At 47.0% G+C, this 17,691-nt stretch overlaps 2 protein-coding genes across 2 annotated transcripts; one reads left to right on the forward strand and one right to left on the reverse strand.

Annotated features, from left to right (window-relative positions):
* Positions 1-10,456: 10,456 nt before the first annotated feature.
* Positions 10,457-11,914, forward strand: LOC4340941 (probable aquaporin TIP2-2). The gene is made up of 3 exons (NM_001402803.1): positions 10,457-10,677; positions 10,759-11,006; positions 11,109-11,914. Exons 1-3 carry the CDS (start codon positions 10,548-10,550, stop codon positions 11,475-11,477), a joined length of 747 nt encoding a protein of 248 aa, NP_001389732.1. The 5' UTR covers positions 10,457-10,547; the 3' UTR covers positions 11,478-11,914.
* LOC107278311 (uncharacterized) lies at positions 11,108-16,413 on the reverse strand. The gene has a single exon (XM_026026292.2). The coding sequence runs from the start codon at positions 15,852-15,854 to the stop codon at positions 15,249-15,251; it is 606 nt and encodes a 201-aa protein (XP_025882077.1). The 5' UTR covers positions 15,855-16,413; the 3' UTR covers positions 11,108-15,248.
* Positions 16,414-17,691: the final 1,278 nt, after the last annotated feature.

The following is a 17,691-nucleotide window of genomic DNA, read 5'->3' on the forward strand; positions in this document are numbered from 1 at the left end:
CACTTGCACGCAAATCAAAACAATAGATTAGCACATGATTAATTAAGGAGAGAATCCACTCAGTACCACTGAGTTTATCACACTTTTACAATCTACCACTGACTTTGTCAAGTTTAATTATATACCATCGTATTTTCTTTAACTTCTACTGCATGACATCACAGTCCAGTTAACATCTGTTTGTGCTCTAAAAAGACCTATTTGCCCCTAACTCATTGTACATGGTATTTTTTTGTCCAGGGAAATATGTCACCGGCAGTGGAGGCGAGATCGGCGGCTGGTTGCGGTGACATTGGGGGAGGTGGTTGTCACGGAGGGGATGGAAGCACCAGGACGCCAACGGCGGAGGCGCAGTCAGTGGCCGGTTATGGCCACGCTGCCGGCGGCGTCGCCTGGGAGGACGACAACGATGGCGGCGCCAAATCGTCACTGAGGTACTGAATGGAGTCGACCGGCTGGCGGTGCATCGATGGGGGAAGTCCGGCGACCGGCGGCGCGTCGATGGGGATATCGGTGACCGGCGACGTGTCGATGGAAAGTCGACTGGCCAACGACGCATGGATGGTTAGTCCGGCGACCGATGGTGTCGATGGGGAGTCGGCCGGCCAATGGCGCGTTGATGGGGAGTCCGGCGGCTAGCGTCGTGTCAATGGGGATACCGGTGGCCGGCGTCGCGTCGATGGGGATACCGGCGGCCGACGTCGCGTCTATGGGGAGACCGACCGGGCAGCGGCGCGTCGATGGGGAGTCCGCCGGCCGGCGACGCAACAAGGATAGGGAGTCCGGCAACCAGCGGCGCGTCGGGGAGTCCCGGCGACCGACGCATCGGTGAGGAGTCGGCGCCACCTCGCTGGGAGACAGGGAAAGATCGATTTGGGGGTGGACGGTGTGCTAGGATGGATATATTAGTGAAAGGGTATTTTAGTCATTAAGAGAAAATTCAATACAGCTAACGGATGCAAACTAACGGCTCTTGGACATCGATGGCACGTAGTAGAGGTTAAAGAAAACACGATGGTATATAATTGAACTTGACAAAGCCAGTGGTAGATTGTAGAAATGCAATAAACTCAGTGGTACTGAGTGGATTCTCTCTTAATTAAGTATTAAGTAAAAGCATAAAAATATATTAGTATGATATTTTAAAGTATTTTTTCTGTGGAGAATATTTTTATAGAGAAAATACCGAGTCAGCAGAATGTGCCGAGGTGTAGTCGAGAACACCTGCGTGATGATGCTTTTGCCAATCATCACCCTGTGTGCAGCACACCGATTTTTTGTTAATAATCAGCTACTCCAACTTGGTTGCACTGAGATAATCAAAGCACACCGGGTATGTTAATTCTGGTAGACTCTAGGCAGGCAGAGGCAGGCAGGACAAGGCAAGATCGGCGCGGCACACATGCAGGATTATTCGATGGATGATTCAACCAGACAGGATAGGTTGGGAGCATGTGGCTGCAATGCAAATGTTTCACGCTGTCGCCCGATCGATCCACGCATCGATCCCCCGTGAACGCGCGCCCTTCTGCAACTCTCCTAATTTCTCTCTGGGATTCGTCACTTAGAACTACGACTTTTTTGGCTCTCCCTTTCACTTTTAGGTGAAATCATACATCCTTTTAGTTAATGATGTGAGTCGTACGTACATGCATGCATGCCACTTTTTCATATCACCACCGCTAGAGTTGTCGAGTTCGAATTTTAACTGATCCAACTAAGTAAAAAATCACCGATAATTCTGTTGTAATATCAATAATCTGTTCTCCGTTCTCAAATATCTACTAATTTATTGAAATTATTATGTTTCAGAATACATTTTAGCACCGTATTTCACAGGCCAAGTTTTAAATTTGTCCTTATTATTGGTTCTTCTAGTTTCAGTTTCAGTAGCCCGCGTATTTGCGCGGGCATGTATTTTAGATTACGTTTGAAAAAATTATATAGACGGAATATCAACGGATGACACCTCTCATGTTTCAAAAGCACTATTTCTCCATAAATTTTCTTCATCATCACTGCTTAGATAATTTTCTAAAACTATTAGTTAGCTTTTAAAATATATAATATTTAATACATCGCTATAAAATAAATTATATTTATCTATGATCGGTTTTAGGAGGTGAATTTTTTCTTAAAGATAATTATAGGGTGTTCCGATTTCGTATAAGATTATCCATAATACTGACATACTTATAGTAAATATGGGTTTTAAACTATAAATTTATCTAACAACATAAACTTATACTATCACAGAAACCTGGATAGGTGCCTGTTGGGAAATCCGGCACCTATGCCGGGTTCCCAAGCGGTACCGAGAAAGCGGCACAGATGTTGGGAATATTCCAAAACCATGACCTTTGAGGCTCCAGGAATTCCAAAAAAAAAAGGCATCGAGTAGCTTCCCTGCACCCCGCGCAGAACACATCAAAGAGCATCAAGAACATCCAAGAACACATCAACATTAACATCAAGAATATTCTTCCCAACCACCGGGAACCATCGAAGCTACTCATCCCCATCAAGAACAAAATCACAAAATACACATCAAGAACAGATAGATAACACAAAGAGCCGCCGCTCGACACCACCTCCGTTGCTGCCGCTCGACACCACCGCCCCTGCCGCTGCCTCTCCTCTGCTGAATATGGCGGAGGGGAGGGCGTTGCTGCCGCCTGCTCCCTATGGGGAGGGTGCCACCGCCTCCCCTCCCGCCAGATCTAGCTGAGGGGAAGGCGTTGCCACCGCTGCTGGGCCGAGAGAGAGGAGTGCGCGCGAGAGAGAGAAAGAGGAACATGCAAGATAGAGAGCGAGAGATAGATATAGAGCAAGAGATAGAGATAGAGCGAGAGAATGGAGAGCGCGCGCGAGAGAGAGAGCGAGAGACTCTCGGTCTTATCTACGCGAGAGAGAGAGACGCCGAGCCTTCTCAGCCTTATTTGCTCAAGACCATAGGCATGCTCTGTTTTTTAGTGTCGGTTTTAATAAAGTAAATTAATGGTGTTAGTTTTTGTTAAAAACACAATCACAAAATACACATCAAGAACAAATAGATAACACAAAGAGCCGCCGCTCGACACCACCGCCCTTGCCGCTGCCTCCCCTCCGCCGGACATGGTAGAGGGGAGGGCGTTGCCGCCGCCTGCCGCCTCCTCCCCGTGGGGAGGGTGCCACCGCCTTCCCTCCCGCCGGATCTAGCTGAGGGGAAGGTGCCGCCACCACTGCTAGGCTGAGAGAGAGGAGTGCGCACGTGAGAGAAAAATAGGAACGTGCGAGATAGAGAGCAAGAGATATAGATAGAGCGAGAGAGAGAGAGTGGAGCACGCAAGAGAGAGTGAGAGACTCTCGGTCCTATCTACGCGTGAGAGAGAGAGGCACCGAACCCTCTCAGCCTTATCCGCTCAAGACCATCGGTCTGCTCGGTTTTGTAGTGTCGATTTTTAAAAACCGAGTGTCGGTTTTAATAAAGTAAATTACTGGTGTCAGTTTTTGTTAAAAAAAAAAGGGCACCTATAGTCTATTAAAAGTGCCAGTTTTTTTATTTTTAACATGCAGATGTAGGAAATGGTCTATAGGTGCTGGTTTTATCACTTGCAGCACCTAATGTCGATCTCTATATGTCCTTTTATAGTAGTGTGATCAAAACATACACGTATGATTTAGTTACTATATAAATAATCTAACAGCATAAGCATATTAGAATACTTTTATGATTTAAATGCAATAGTTTTCTAAATGTTTTCACATAAATTTTGCTTTCTATTAGAAAAAGCAAAATAGGAGAGAGAAATAGATAATAATTCCTCCGTTTCATAATATTGTAAGACTTTCTAGCATTGCCCACATTCATTTTAGATGTTAATGAATATAGACATATGTATGTATTTAGATTCATTAACATATATATGTATGTGGGCAATGCTAGAAAGTCTTACATTGTGAAACGGAGGGAGTATAATGAAAAGAGGAATGGAAATAGGAGCGTACAAAGTTGTTACGTATATATGTGCATCCGCACAAATTGAGTGGTGCCCAAATTGGAAGGAGATTAGGATGAGTAGATTATTTTTTTTTCTGCATCTAATCTAATGGTCGAAAAGGATGGACCCACCAATTTAAATGAAAATCAAGGGCTAGATGTTTCTTTGCCACGTGGCAGTTTAGGAGCGTTTGTAGGAAATTTAATGGACTTTTAGTATATAATAGATAAATAGATAGATAGATAGATAGATTTCATTTCGTAAGGATGGCAAAGGATAAATTAACTATCTTGTCCTGCGCGCTACGGTTAAAAATGGGTATTACTCAGCATTATTCGAGAACAGAAGGAGTATAAATGGTCAAATCGATATTCTTTGTATAAACTAAAATGTTTATTATTGCTTGAGAACGGAGGGAAAGCGCTACCACAAAATAACTTATCCATCTCCATCAGTTTTCACATGCAACTCAACGCTCTGCATCTGGATCCATCTCTATGGATATCTCCCTCCAGCCAGAACCTTCCTTGAGCTGAGCGAAAGCATATTTCCCTCACCACAAGAGCATATCCTCCAATCATTTCTAGCCTGTCTCATCCTCTGCTGTCATGCATCGGCTGACGAAATCATTTGTGAGCTAGAAACTAGTTTAGCAGCTTGTTTTATTTGCGTTATCCTGCACTGATCATGCAAGAAAAAGAAAGAATTAATTCACGACCGGGGAAGCTAGATGGGCGTGATGTACGTGGGTGTCTGGCTACTTTCACTTGTTTAATTATCTGTATGGTCAGCAGATTAGTGATTCCTATTCTCCAGTAGTTATTAATTGGAGTTAATTAGTGGCGGAGTCAGTGACGTTGTTGAGCTTAAGTATAACGAATTGGTGTACTAGGCTAGCTTTGATTAGCTTGAAGAAATGTGGCAATCTGTTTGTAATTCTTACACCAACTTACCTTAACAAAATCATGATATTATCAATGTCTAACGGTTCAGATTCAACATTCAAGGTTGGGATAAATTAAAAAGTTCGTATGGGGAGTTTTTTCCAAGCTTCTGAGATTAATTCACAAAATATGCGTGCTCTTGTTTCAGAAAGGACTATGAATTATCAAATAGAAAAAAAGTTTGTCAAAAGCTGTAAATTAATCTTCATGAAGAAACAAGCCAATGTTAACAACTCTACATCTTGGATGCATTCGGGAATAGTTCACGGAGTTCCCTGAATAGAGTAAAATTCATTCGACACATTCCATCCTTATCAGTAGTACTTCTTTTAGATAATATTATCAGTAGTACACGGCTGCATAATCAATTCAATCATGATTAATTTGTACAAAGGCACAAAATAATATATATGCTCTTCTTCCAAAGAACAACACCATTCAGAATATCCACATATACCCGATCCAATTCCATCTCTGTCATCAATTCATCAACATCAAGATCTTTATTTTCTCTATCAAGGACAATAATATCTCTGGATAGCATCGCTAGCTAGCTGTGTCCGAATGATTTTATTCAGTGTGATGGCGTAGAGACAAACACAAGAGATTTGTTTGAAACCATCTGCGATTCAGCGTTCAGCTAACTGGTCCCTGACTGAATTCATGCCTTGCTAGGCTGTTCGTGGACCATCAGCAATTCAGCATATAGACACACGCTTAATTGCATGGTTAATTTAGACAGTAGCTTAGTTCAGAGAGGAAAAAAGATTCCATTCTATCCGCTGCTGCAGTCTCTCACACATGTTGCTGCCTGCCATTGCCACGCAGGATCGTCGTCGTCGTGCTCATCCAGTTTTGCCTCCTGTTCATCATTTCAGATCCCAAGGCACTGTGCTACAGCCTACAGCACACGTACTTCCAGCGATTCTTTGGAAGGACATTCATTCATTCGTTTTCTCATTGTTTTCATTTATCATCTGATAGCTAGAAAATTTTGGATGAGGTTCTTGTTACCCAACAAAAACTGCATTCGATATGTATCTTATAATAAGATTTTTACCTGGAAAATCCGATGCACCATGTGCATGCTAATGGCCACTCTGACAGTCCTAGATAGCAGGCATAATGCTAGCTAGCTTTTTTTTCCCCTTAGATAACCAATGCTAGTTAGCTAGCTAAGTAGGAGGGAATTAGACTGAGCAGTGGCTGCCATGTGGTTGTACGTACAGGGAGATCATATCAGATCCAGAATCAGAATGGATCAACGTATTCTAATGATCAAGGTATGCGGTTCTAGTTGTATCAACAAGAATTGGAGAGGATCATTTCATCAATGTAAATTCTGATCAGATGGTACCATAATTTCACGCATGTGTTGAAGAACATTTACTACTTTTGATTTTTGTGAGGACAAAAACATCTTTATTGTCATAGCTGTCCTTTTGGGATTGGGGATCAAGTAATTGTTGGAATTATGCCCTTGGATGTTGTGTATGTGATGAACAAAGTGGACCATCTACCCCTGTGATATCATAGTTTCGTGTGATGCAAAACAAAGTACCACAGTAAAAAAAAGCTGCTGATCGATCATGCAACCTGCAAATTGACGTACGAAAAGTTGTTCGAGCATTATTACGACCTTGAAATGTAAGACAAATAGTAAGACTTGAGGCTTAATGCATTTGTCCAATTAAACCTGCAAATAGTGTAACAACTAGCCCAAGCAATTAAGCTTCTGAACTTATCTGCATTATTATGACCTGCAAACTGATCAGTAACTACTAACCCCAAGCATTATCCTACGAAGCAAACCCTAGCTAACTAAGAAAAGAGGGTAACATAACACCATGACCAAGTCTGTGCAAACCCAACCACAACCTGATCATCATCATCAGAACGAACATATCTTCCTGAACAGAGCCCCACTGGTTAATGCAAAAAACATGCATGCAACTTCTCCGTTTCTCCTACTCACTTGGTTCCATCTTATCTGGGCAGATAACTAGATAACCTTCTCAATAATCACGGATAGTGACTCGCCAAAGTGTTTGCCAACTAATGAGTGATTATACTAAGATTAATTTGTTTTGAAGATGTTACTCCATGGATGAATAGACCAATTAATTAAATCGGCTTGATCCAAAACCAAGGAGTGGGTGGGCCCGTGATCCCACGAGCGGATGAATGATTGATCTGGGAAATGGCGCGCGGAGAAGCGATGGAGCGAGTGACGGAGGCGCGCGCGGCGGCCGATCGATCCAGACGCTTCGGCGAATATTGCACAGCTGGCGTGACGGAATTGGACAACGACGGGTGCCGCCGCCACGTCGGCCGTCAGCCGCTTCTCCCATCTGGTTGTTGCTACCGGGTCGGGTTGAATTAATACACTATATCACCAGGCTGGTACGTGTCTTCCTTCCCCAAGTTTTTTTTTAAATAAAATATATATGGCAAGTCCTATTCAAAGACTTGCACAGGGATGTTATCTAAGGTTAATTAACTTATAAATCACTCATTATGTCAATTCCGATTTAATGTATCATCTGAAATACGAAACGTCTTCTAGACATTGACGTGGTTGTCCACTGTTACGTACATTTTTCATTTAGCCCTCTTTTACCGTACACTCCCAATCTGACTCCCACCACCACTCCACCGTGCTCCCCAAACCGAAGAGGCAGGGATTAGGCCTATGTTGTCCACATGAAGGGCATTGTATCGGTGGTATTCTCGGTCTTCTGCTCCGACAACTTGAAGATGGTGAGATTCTTGGAGAAGGCAATTTTGATGACAATGAAAAGAAGCCATGCTACCCTTATTACCCTAGCCACCCTTTGTGCCACCCGAGTCCTCACCGCTTTCTCCTCCATAATTTCAAAGATGAGAAGAGATTGAGGACAGAGGGGTTGGGTTGGGATAAAAATCTAGAGCGGAGGCTAAACACAAAATCTAGTTGTATGGTGGGTCGAAATAGGCTGAATGTAAAATTTTGGTCACCGTAGAAAGCCATGTCAATAGTCATAACCACTTAAATGTGCTTTGGACCTCAAGTAATACAATAAACCAGGATTATAAATAATTACGGTCCTAGCTAAATAATTTACTCCCTCCGTTTCATATTATAAGTCGTTTGACTTTTTTCCTAGTCAAGTTTGACCAAATTTATAGAAAAATACACTAGTATTTTGAACACAAAACAAACATATTATCAAAATATACTCAATGTTATATTTTATGAAACTAGTTTGGTATTTTAAATGTTGTTAACTTTTTCTATAAACTTGGTCAAATTTGACTAGGAAAAAAGTCAAATGACTTATAATATGAAACGGAGGTGTCAGGGTTACGGATAAGGTATACCCACTATCCTTGGATATACGTTGTATACTGAGACGGTATACCCACGTGTATACAGATAGTTCCTGTATGTGTTAAGGAAATCTATCACGTGATAGAAACGGAGTCCACAGATAGAAGGAATCATACTCGGACAGAACTGGGTCGTTACCATATCGTGAGGGGTCCGATATCTCCGAGTTCTACTTGGAGATCAACTGATCCGTGGTATAAAAGGGACCCCGTGGGCAGGACCTAAGGCATCGAATCTCACCGCCAACACATCCACCACAGCCTACGAAGCCGGAGCCTACAGGAGCCAAGTCGCCGGGTGATCTAGTCAAACCAACTCGACTACGGTCTCGTCGGTATCATCAAGTTCCATTATTCCCTTTGTAATCTGTGATTTCCATCGTATAATCCTATACCAACTGGATTAGAGCTATTACCTACAAAGGGGCCTGAACCAATATAATCCCTATCTTTTATTTTGCTTGATGTCGTACTACGTAGATCCTCGTTCCAACGTACCGCAATACCCTCTATATCCAGTCTACGGGTATCCCCCATCGACAGGATGGATTACAAGTTAATAGACCTAAGTGATACCTCGAATCAAGTATAATGACTAGCCATGTATTGTATAAAAAAACTTTTAGGTAGATCGTTTGAGTCAACTCATCCCAGAGTATGGCTAGATGGATGAAAAAGCTCATGGATCGTTAGCTCATCCAACGCATGGCTTGGCTCGTTGCACTCTCGTAATAAGTTGAGCTCACATTTTAGCTGCTCATCAGGCTGCTCAAGAGTCAAATAAGCCAAGGCAAGCAGTGGCCAACACAACAACCCAACAAGATAAAATCCCAACTCCACCCTTAATCCGTATGCCACCTATGATGGCATTCCATTCTATATCCAACTTGACTCCCATCCGTCCTCTGTTCTTACGTCACCACTTTGTCGTTCCGCCACCCATCAACATGGTCGCAACGCTGCCTCAACATATCATAGCTCAAGCAACTCCGTTCATGCTCTTGCCTATCGCCTCACTCCATCCCTATCTTGCTTACCACTCTACTTCATCCTCGGCAGACAAACCATGACATATAACATGCCGATACTTGACTCCATCTCCGTCTTATCGAACCGTCATGGTTTCACGCCAACGCGCGCAACCGCATTCCCTCGACGCACCACTAGGTCATGTAGTAGGAAGATGAGATGCAAGACAAGGCACCTCTGCCCGACAAGTTTGAAGTCAAAGAACTCACATAATGAGAAGAGACAGTCGTCATCATCATAGGTGGACTTTGAGTTGATGTTTATTCTCCTAGCTCGCTAGCTTAATGAGCCAAGCGGAGCCAGATCGAGCCAAATCGAACTGATTCATTATTCAGCCCTATTCCTAGAGAGACATTCATGGTAGACCTTCTAAGTGTGGTGCCATTTGAATGTAGACCCAATCTATGTGTAGAGTGGACTAATGTGAATTTGAATGTTAACATGTTACGCCAGTCAATGTGATATCATATCAATCAGTAGTACGGTAATAATTCAATTATATGTTGTAATCCCTCCCTGCCAAAATAAATTCATCTTTATCCCCTCCTATTTGTCCAAAAATAAGTTTACTTTTAAGAAAAAAATTATCAAAGTTTGTGAAAGTATGCGACAAATGTATTGGAAGTAGATAAAAATGGAACAATTCTATTAGGATTTGGTTGGGTGGAGGGTATTACAGTCTTTTTGCTTTTGTATTTATGGGACAAGAGAAAATAAAATTATTTCGGGACGGATGTACTAACATATACTTCCTCCGTCCCTAAATATATGACGTTGTTGACTTTTTAAAACATTTTTGACCATTCGTCTTATTTAAAAACTTTTGTGAAATATGAAAACTATATATATACGGAAAAATATATTTAATAATGAATCAAATGATAGAAAAAAATTATTAATTACTTAATTTTTTTGAATAAGACGAACGGTCAAACATGTTTAAAAAAATCAATGGTGTCAAATATTTAGGGACGGAGGAAGTACTTCTCTCGGGTCCAAAATTAATTGCAAACCCGAATCCATTATCCCCTACACCAAAAATAAGTTTTTCATTTTTCTCCTTTTAGACTGACCGAAGCTCTGAATAACCGGGCAGGCCACCTATAAGAATAGCATTCACGGGGTCTGTGATCCGTATTCTTAGTGACCACCCCCCATATCACATCCTCTCCTTCCTCTTCCTCTGCTCACTCAGCTCTCCCCCGCGCGCGCCACCGTCGTCGCCATGTCGGGCAACATCGCCTTCGGCCGCTTCGATGACTCCTTCAGCGCGGCCTCCCTCAAGGCCTACGTCGCCGAGTTCATCTCCACCCTCGTCTTCGTCTTCGCCGGCGTCGGCTCCGCCATCGCCTACAGTGAGTAAATCGATGGCACCATGGCGCATGCAAACGTACGATGAACGGTGCGATTAATTGTGATTTACGATCGAATTGCAGCCAAGTTGACCGGCGGCGCGCCGCTTGACCCGGCCGGGCTGGTCGCCGTGGCGGTGTGCCACGGGTTCGGGCTGTTCGTGGCGGTGGCCATCGGCGCCAACATCTCCGGCGGCCACGTCAACCCGGCCGTCACCTTCGGCCTCGCCCTCGGCGGCCAGATCACCATCCTCACCGGCGTCTTCTACTGGATCGCCCAGCTCCTCGGCGCCATCGTCGGCGCCGTCCTCGTCCAGTTCTGCACCGGCGTGGTAAGCCTTCTTTCTTGCATGCACCTCACCGCCAGAGCTGAGCTCTCAGCCTGATCCGTCACTCACTCACTGACGCCGCCGTGGGTGGCCGTTGGTTTGCAGGCGACACCGACGCACGGGCTGTCCGGCGTGGGCGCGTTCGAGGGCGTGGTGATGGAGATCATCGTCACCTTCGGGCTGGTGTACACCGTGTACGCCACCGCCGCCGACCCCAAGAAGGGGTCGCTCGGCACCATCGCGCCCATCGCCATCGGCTTCATCGTCGGCGCCAACATCCTCGTCGCCGGCCCCTTCTCCGGCGGCTCCATGAACCCGGCGCGCTCCTTCGGCCCCGCCGTCGCCAGCGGCGACTACACCAACATCTGGATCTACTGGGTCGGCCCCCTCGTCGGCGGCGGCCTCGCCGGCCTCGTCTACCGGTACGTCTACATGTGCGGCGACCACGCCCCCGTTGCCAGCAGCGAGTTCTAATTACCCATTTCGCCATCGGCAACACGCATAAAAATGGTGGTCACTCCATCGTCAGAATCTTGTGAGGATGTGTTGTGAAGGACTGATTTGGTTCAGATGGGGAAGAAGGCTTTTGTTGCGAGGATGTGACACTTGGGTGATGATCGATCCATGTTTAGTTTCTTCTTGATTAATTTGTAATGTGATCAGTGTGGAGCAAGTTGGATGAGATGCATGTTTAAGATCGAACACTTCTGTTGAGTTTCATTGTGAGATTTCATTTGATTCGGGCCATGTCATTTCAGTTTGTTTGTAGCCTCCAAAATAAGCTTGTGTCTTCTCCTCGCAAATAGGAAATCAGAAATAAAATTGTTCCGGGAAATCATTTGTTGCTTCTTGTGCTCACAGATACTCCAGTAACAGTTTTATTGACTGCACTTTATCTGATTTTAGAAAATCGAGGTTTTCTGTCAGACTCTGCTTTGGGCTGAGTCAAGAACTCTTGTCTCTATGAAGCTATCTGCGCAAAGAGTATCGGAGGTATCTTTACTCGGATAATGCATCCTTTTTTTTTTTGAACGACGGCAAAACTTGCCATTAATTGAATAAAGCAGAGAGCAATAATATTTACATGTAAGGAGTAAAAGTAATATTTACAAAGACCGAATAGGCACTAAGGCAACATCTCCGCTAGGCGTTTGGCTCCCACCGAACCCCAGGTTGTTGACTCTTCTTTAATCTTTGCGGTGAGGGTCGCCGTGCTTAGCTCCTTGTTTCGAAAAATTCGCCGATTTCGCTCGTTCCAAATTTTCCAAAGAGATTTGGAGAATTAGGGATCTAGTCCCCAACATTGGTAACCCTTGCCATGTGACGAGAGATTCTCACCATTCGTGAACCGAATGCATCCCTTTTATATACTACCTCCGTTTCATATTATAAATCGTTTTGATTTTTTTAAAACTTTGTTAAGTTTGGCTAAATTTATAGAAAAATTAATAACATTTCGAACACCAAATTAGTTTCGTTAAATCTAGCATTGAATATATTTTGATAATATGTTTGTTTTGGGTTAAAAATACTATTATATTTTTCTATAAGTTTAGTCAAGTGTAAAGATGTTTGACTAGAAAAATTAAAATAACTTATAACATGAAACGGACGAAAAATGTTTTATGCCGCCTCTTCTGGCAAGAGCGCTACTGTTTATTGATACAGGAAACACAATTCACTCGCGGTTCAGTGCTTAACTCGTAAGACAGATCAGTCGCTGTATATGTACATCAGGATAGAGCATAGTATGGAAATACGTACCTGTGATTAGGATTAGTAGGAATAAGTTGATCCGCCGTCCCTCAACTTTATGTCGAGTTTATGATATTCTTAATCCCCAATACCAGAAATCTTCTGCCCTAAACTATATAAAACCGTGCATTTCAGGTCCTATAGTAGTATGCATCTTTGGTTTCGCTTACGTGGAATCCCAGTTAGCGAAATAAAAAATAAAAAAATTATGAGGTCCACTTGTAAGTGAGAAGAAAAAAAATATGAGGTCTGCATCTCTTCTTTTCTCTTTTCTTCTTTTTTCTCTTATCTTCTCCTCTTCTTCAGTGAGGAAGGCCGCCGGCGGCAGAGGGGTGGGAGGTGGCAGGCGACCCTAGGAGAGAGGGGGAGCCCGGCCGAGCTCCGCTGCCTTGAGAGGCTCCGCCGCCACCATAGCCGGTGCCTCGTGACAGGAGGAGGGAACGGGTGGGTAGACACTGGGTTGGGCGGCGGCGTGATGAACAGCGGTGAGCGAGTGGGGTAGTGAGTGGTGGGTGAGAGCTACGGTGGCGGGCATAGCGGAGGTGGAGACGAAGGTAGTTGAGATGGAGGTGGAGGTGGCTGCCCCGCCCTCGGGAGCGGCGGTGGCTGAGGGGGTGGGCACCGCCGTCACACGGATCTAGCCGCCCCCGCAGCTCCTGGACGTACACGTAGCGCCCGCCGCACCGGTCGCCCTTGTCGTCCGCCAACACGAGCGCGCGCGCGAAAGGGTGCGCCACCGTTGACAGTGAGGATGATGTCGACCCTGGCTCGCCTCCACCGTCAGACTCCATTCCGGTAGAAGAATCGTCGACGTCAACTTGCGGTCGCTATATCCCCTGAGCCAAGTGGAGTATGCATGAAAGAGTCATATGCTTCTTCTATTCTTTTCCCTAGTGCAGCTGGGCCATCCTAGACTTGAACCAGAGACCACGCCTGTGAAACAAATCATCGCCCCTACAATCCAACCAATTGGGAGAGAATCAATAGACTCCTTTTCGGGAGCGATTCATCCTTCCGGTGATCAGCTTGGAGTTGCCGGAGTTGCACGGCACCATGGCCGAGGCCGGAGTTGTGGCAGTGGCGCACCAGCATTGTCACGGTGGTGGAGACAACGAACATGTGCCTAGCCGCTCCACTCATAAGGAGAGTGTCATCGTCGCGCGTGGTGTCTTCTCTGGCCATGTCTAGGAAGAAAAGAGAAGGAAGAAGAGGGCGACTGACGTGTGGGCCTCCACATACTTTTTTTATTTTCTTTTGTTGACTAGGATACCACGTCAGTGAAATCAGGATCCTTACTGTTATCGGACCCAAATTATACGGTTTTGTATAGTTTAAGGAAGAGGGTTTCTGGTATTGTGTGGTTTAAGGATACCAATCAAACTCGACTTAAAGTTGATGGCAGGTGAACGTTTTCCGGATTAATAATTGCCTTGCCAGCCCGTGGGCTACATGGGCCAGCAGTTGGTGGCGAAAAATGGCGGGAAAAAGTACACCGAAGGTCCCTCAACTTGTGGATATGAAAACGTCCTCGAACCACAAAACCAGATATGCAGGGTCCTTTAATTATGTAAAACCGGTCACCCAAGGTAGGTTTTAGTCCCGGTTTTGATCTAGGTGGCAGCTGAGTAAGCGTGGGACCCACGTGGGACCCGCGTGTCAGGTGATACGTCGTCACCTCTCTTTTCCCCTCTCTCCCTTCCTCCTCTCTCTGTCTTCTCTGTGCGGGCGAGGCGGGCCGCGTCGACGACCAAGCTCCACCGCCGCACCCGACGACGAGGACGACGCATAGGCGCGAGGCTGGGAGGAGAAGGGGCGGCGGGCACCAGCCGCAGCGTCAGCCTCCGCCTCCATCTCCGTCGCCGCACCCGACAACGACACACGCGCGCTAGGCCAAGCGGAAAAGGGGCGGCGGCCGGCGGGCACTAGCCGCAGCGTCAGCCACCGATTCCTTCGTGAGGAGGGCAAAGATGGTGGAGGACGACGCCGCCGCTGCCGACAAGGCCGAGAGGCGCGGAGGCGTCGACGGCCGCCTCTCCCCATCTGCTGCCGGTGGCCAGAAGAGAAGTGGATAGAAGAAAGAAAAGAAGCGCCGCTGACCCCAGCAACATCCTCTCCCTTTCTCTCTCGCCGGATTGGATCGAATCATTGGCCGCCGGGGAAGCACCTGGGCACGGCAGGTCGGTGCGGCGGGCGTGGGCGGCGGGGGAAGAGCTGGGCGACGGTGACGGGGAGGAGCTGGCGTCGCTGTCCGGGCGCCAGCCGGAGACGAAGGAGACGTGGGTTCCTGCTTGGCATCGTTGCTCTATTTGCTCCCTGTGGTGTTCCGTTTCTTTCTGATTGTGTTCGTTTGCTGCGCGGTGGTTTGCAGGGAGACGAATTTTGGGACTGGGTTGGATGGGATGCTTGCTTTGCTCCCTGTGGTGTTCCGTTTCTTCCTGATTGTGTTCGTTTGCAGGGAGACAAATTTTGGGACTGGGTTGGACGGGATGCTTACCAGGCTATAGAGGGAAAGGGAGAGGGTATGGCGGCTGCTCCCATGGAGCAGTGATGGAGCATGAGGCGCGCCAGCTCGTCGGGTGCGAGGTGCGCCGCTTTTAGCGCAGCCGCGTATGGACCCTGAGCCTCGCCCCTCCGCCGCTTTGCTTCGCCCGCCTTGCTCCGCTTGCGCTCGGAGCCGCCGCCGACGACAAGGCCGAGTGGACGCGGCGGCAGCGCCACCTCGAATGGCGCGGCGGGGACGCGGACGGCCGCTAGGACGACGAGCTCAACGACGGTGAAGGGGAAGCAGCAGAAAACCGCGGCGCACTCCGCCGCCGTCCCGCCCGCCACCTCCCCGCCCAGCGGCCGCCGCTTCCGCGCCCGCCGCCGCTCCCACTCCCTCATCATCTCCACGGCCGACGACCTCCTCAGCCTCCTCGACAACAACGACGACGACGACGAACCGTTCCTCGCCGCTGCTGACGACGCCGACCCCGCCGCCCCGAGCCCGTGTGCCGCCTGGGGGAAGCTCGCGTCGGCCCGGGAGCCGCCGTCGCCGGCCGCACCATTCTCCGGGCGTGCGCGCCGCCGTGGGCACCCTTGCTGCAGCAGCCCCATGCCCTGCGAGAGAGAGCGAGAGTGAGGAAGGAGAGAAACAGAGAAAGAGAAAAGGGGAAAGAGAGGGTGATGACGTGGCCAGCTGACATGTGGGGCCCACGTGGGTCCCACGCTAACTCAGCCGCCACGTAGACCAAAACCGGGGTGAAAATCACCGAAGGACGTTAGGTGACCGGTTTTATATAGTTAAGGGACCCTGTGTATCTGGTTTTGCAGTTCGAAGACGCTTTGGTATCTCGATGACAAGTCGAGGGACCTTCGGTGCACTTTTACCAAAATGGCGTAGCAGCCTGCGGTTCACGTGAGCCTTAAACAAATGGGCTGGACTGAGGTTCGGCTTCGGCATCGGCTTCGGTCCTCGGCCCACTACCTGGCAAGCAAAACGCGTGGCCAATTTTGTCGTTGTTCGTGATGCGGCGGGAGAGGGGAGGTGTCATTTTCGGAAAAAAATTCTCTGGGGCAGAGCCCCAATCCTCAGCGCGTGAGGCACCATCCTAGATGGGTGCCACCTGTATTCTCACAAATCTTGAAGCACCGGAAAAAAATAAAGCAATTTGGATTTTTTTTTCTTAGCGTATAAGCTCTGTATTCCAGTGGTGCCCTACGAACTTGTATCGTATTCTCTGCCCTAATCACGTCGTTAGCGTTCCTCGTTCCTCGGAGCCGTAATCCAGCTATTCACCCTTCCGTTCCGGCCATCGCCACGCGTGTAGTTCGCCGCCCTTCCACCGTCGCCGTGGCCGTCGCCGTCGTAGTCAATGCAGATGAATCCCCGCGGCGGCGCCTTCGCCGGTGCTGCCTCCTGCCCATCCGCCGGCAGTGATGATCCTCCGAGGCCCCTGATCAACCATGGACCGATCAACAATGCATGGCAGCCCGTTTACAAGACACGAAGATCCAAAGAAAAATATACTAGAAAGAAATAACGTGTTTGAGTATATCGAATCACTACAAATTGCTTCCAGGAAGAAATAAAGGTTGCAATAGCTTACAAATTAGAAACAATAATTCATGTTATTGTTTTCTACTTATATGATAAGTACAATGCCTACTTAGAAATCACATCTTCTTCAAAATCTAATCTCCAGTTCATTGAGCATCGACGAATGCGCCATCGTCGAGAATGTCGATGCCATATGGTTGTGGTCAAGGTTTTGCTGGCAGTTGCATTCATCGATATCGTGGTGTTTGTGGTGGGCGGCCTTGGAGGATTGTCACCACCGGCGGATGAGCAGGCAGCAGCACCGGCGAAGGCGCCGCCGCGGGGACTCATCTACATTGACAGCAACGGTGATGACGACGGCGACGGCCACAGCGACGGCGACGACGGAAGGGCGGCGAACTACACGCACGGCGATGGCCGGAACGGAAGGGCGAATAGCTGGATTACGGCTCCGAGGAACGAGGAACGCTAACGACGTGATTAGGGTAGAGAATACGATACAAGTTTGTAGGGCACCACTGAAATACGGAGGGTATACGCTAAGAAAAAAAAATCCAAATTGCTTTATTTTTCGGAGTTGCTAGAAATATGGCGCCATATGCTACAGTCGATTTTTTTTCAGCCACTTACACAGTATTTATACCTCATTTACACCCCACTTACATATGTAATTAGTATGTAATTTTTGAATTTACATATATGTAATTTTGAGACTTACATTGTAAATACACTAAAATTATATATGTAATTTAGGGACTTACAATGTAAATACATACCGACTATTTTTTGATGAAAAATATACACCCTTAATTTTTTTCGGTGCTTCAAGATTGGTGAGAATACAGGTGGCACGATGGTTCCTCACACGCTGAGGATTGGGCTCCACCCCAGAGA

This window comes from Oryza sativa, chromosome 6, assembly GCF_034140825.1.
Source record: "Oryza sativa Japonica Group chromosome 6, ASM3414082v1".
Lineage (NCBI taxonomy): Eukaryota > Viridiplantae > Streptophyta > Magnoliopsida > Poales > Poaceae > Oryza > Oryza sativa.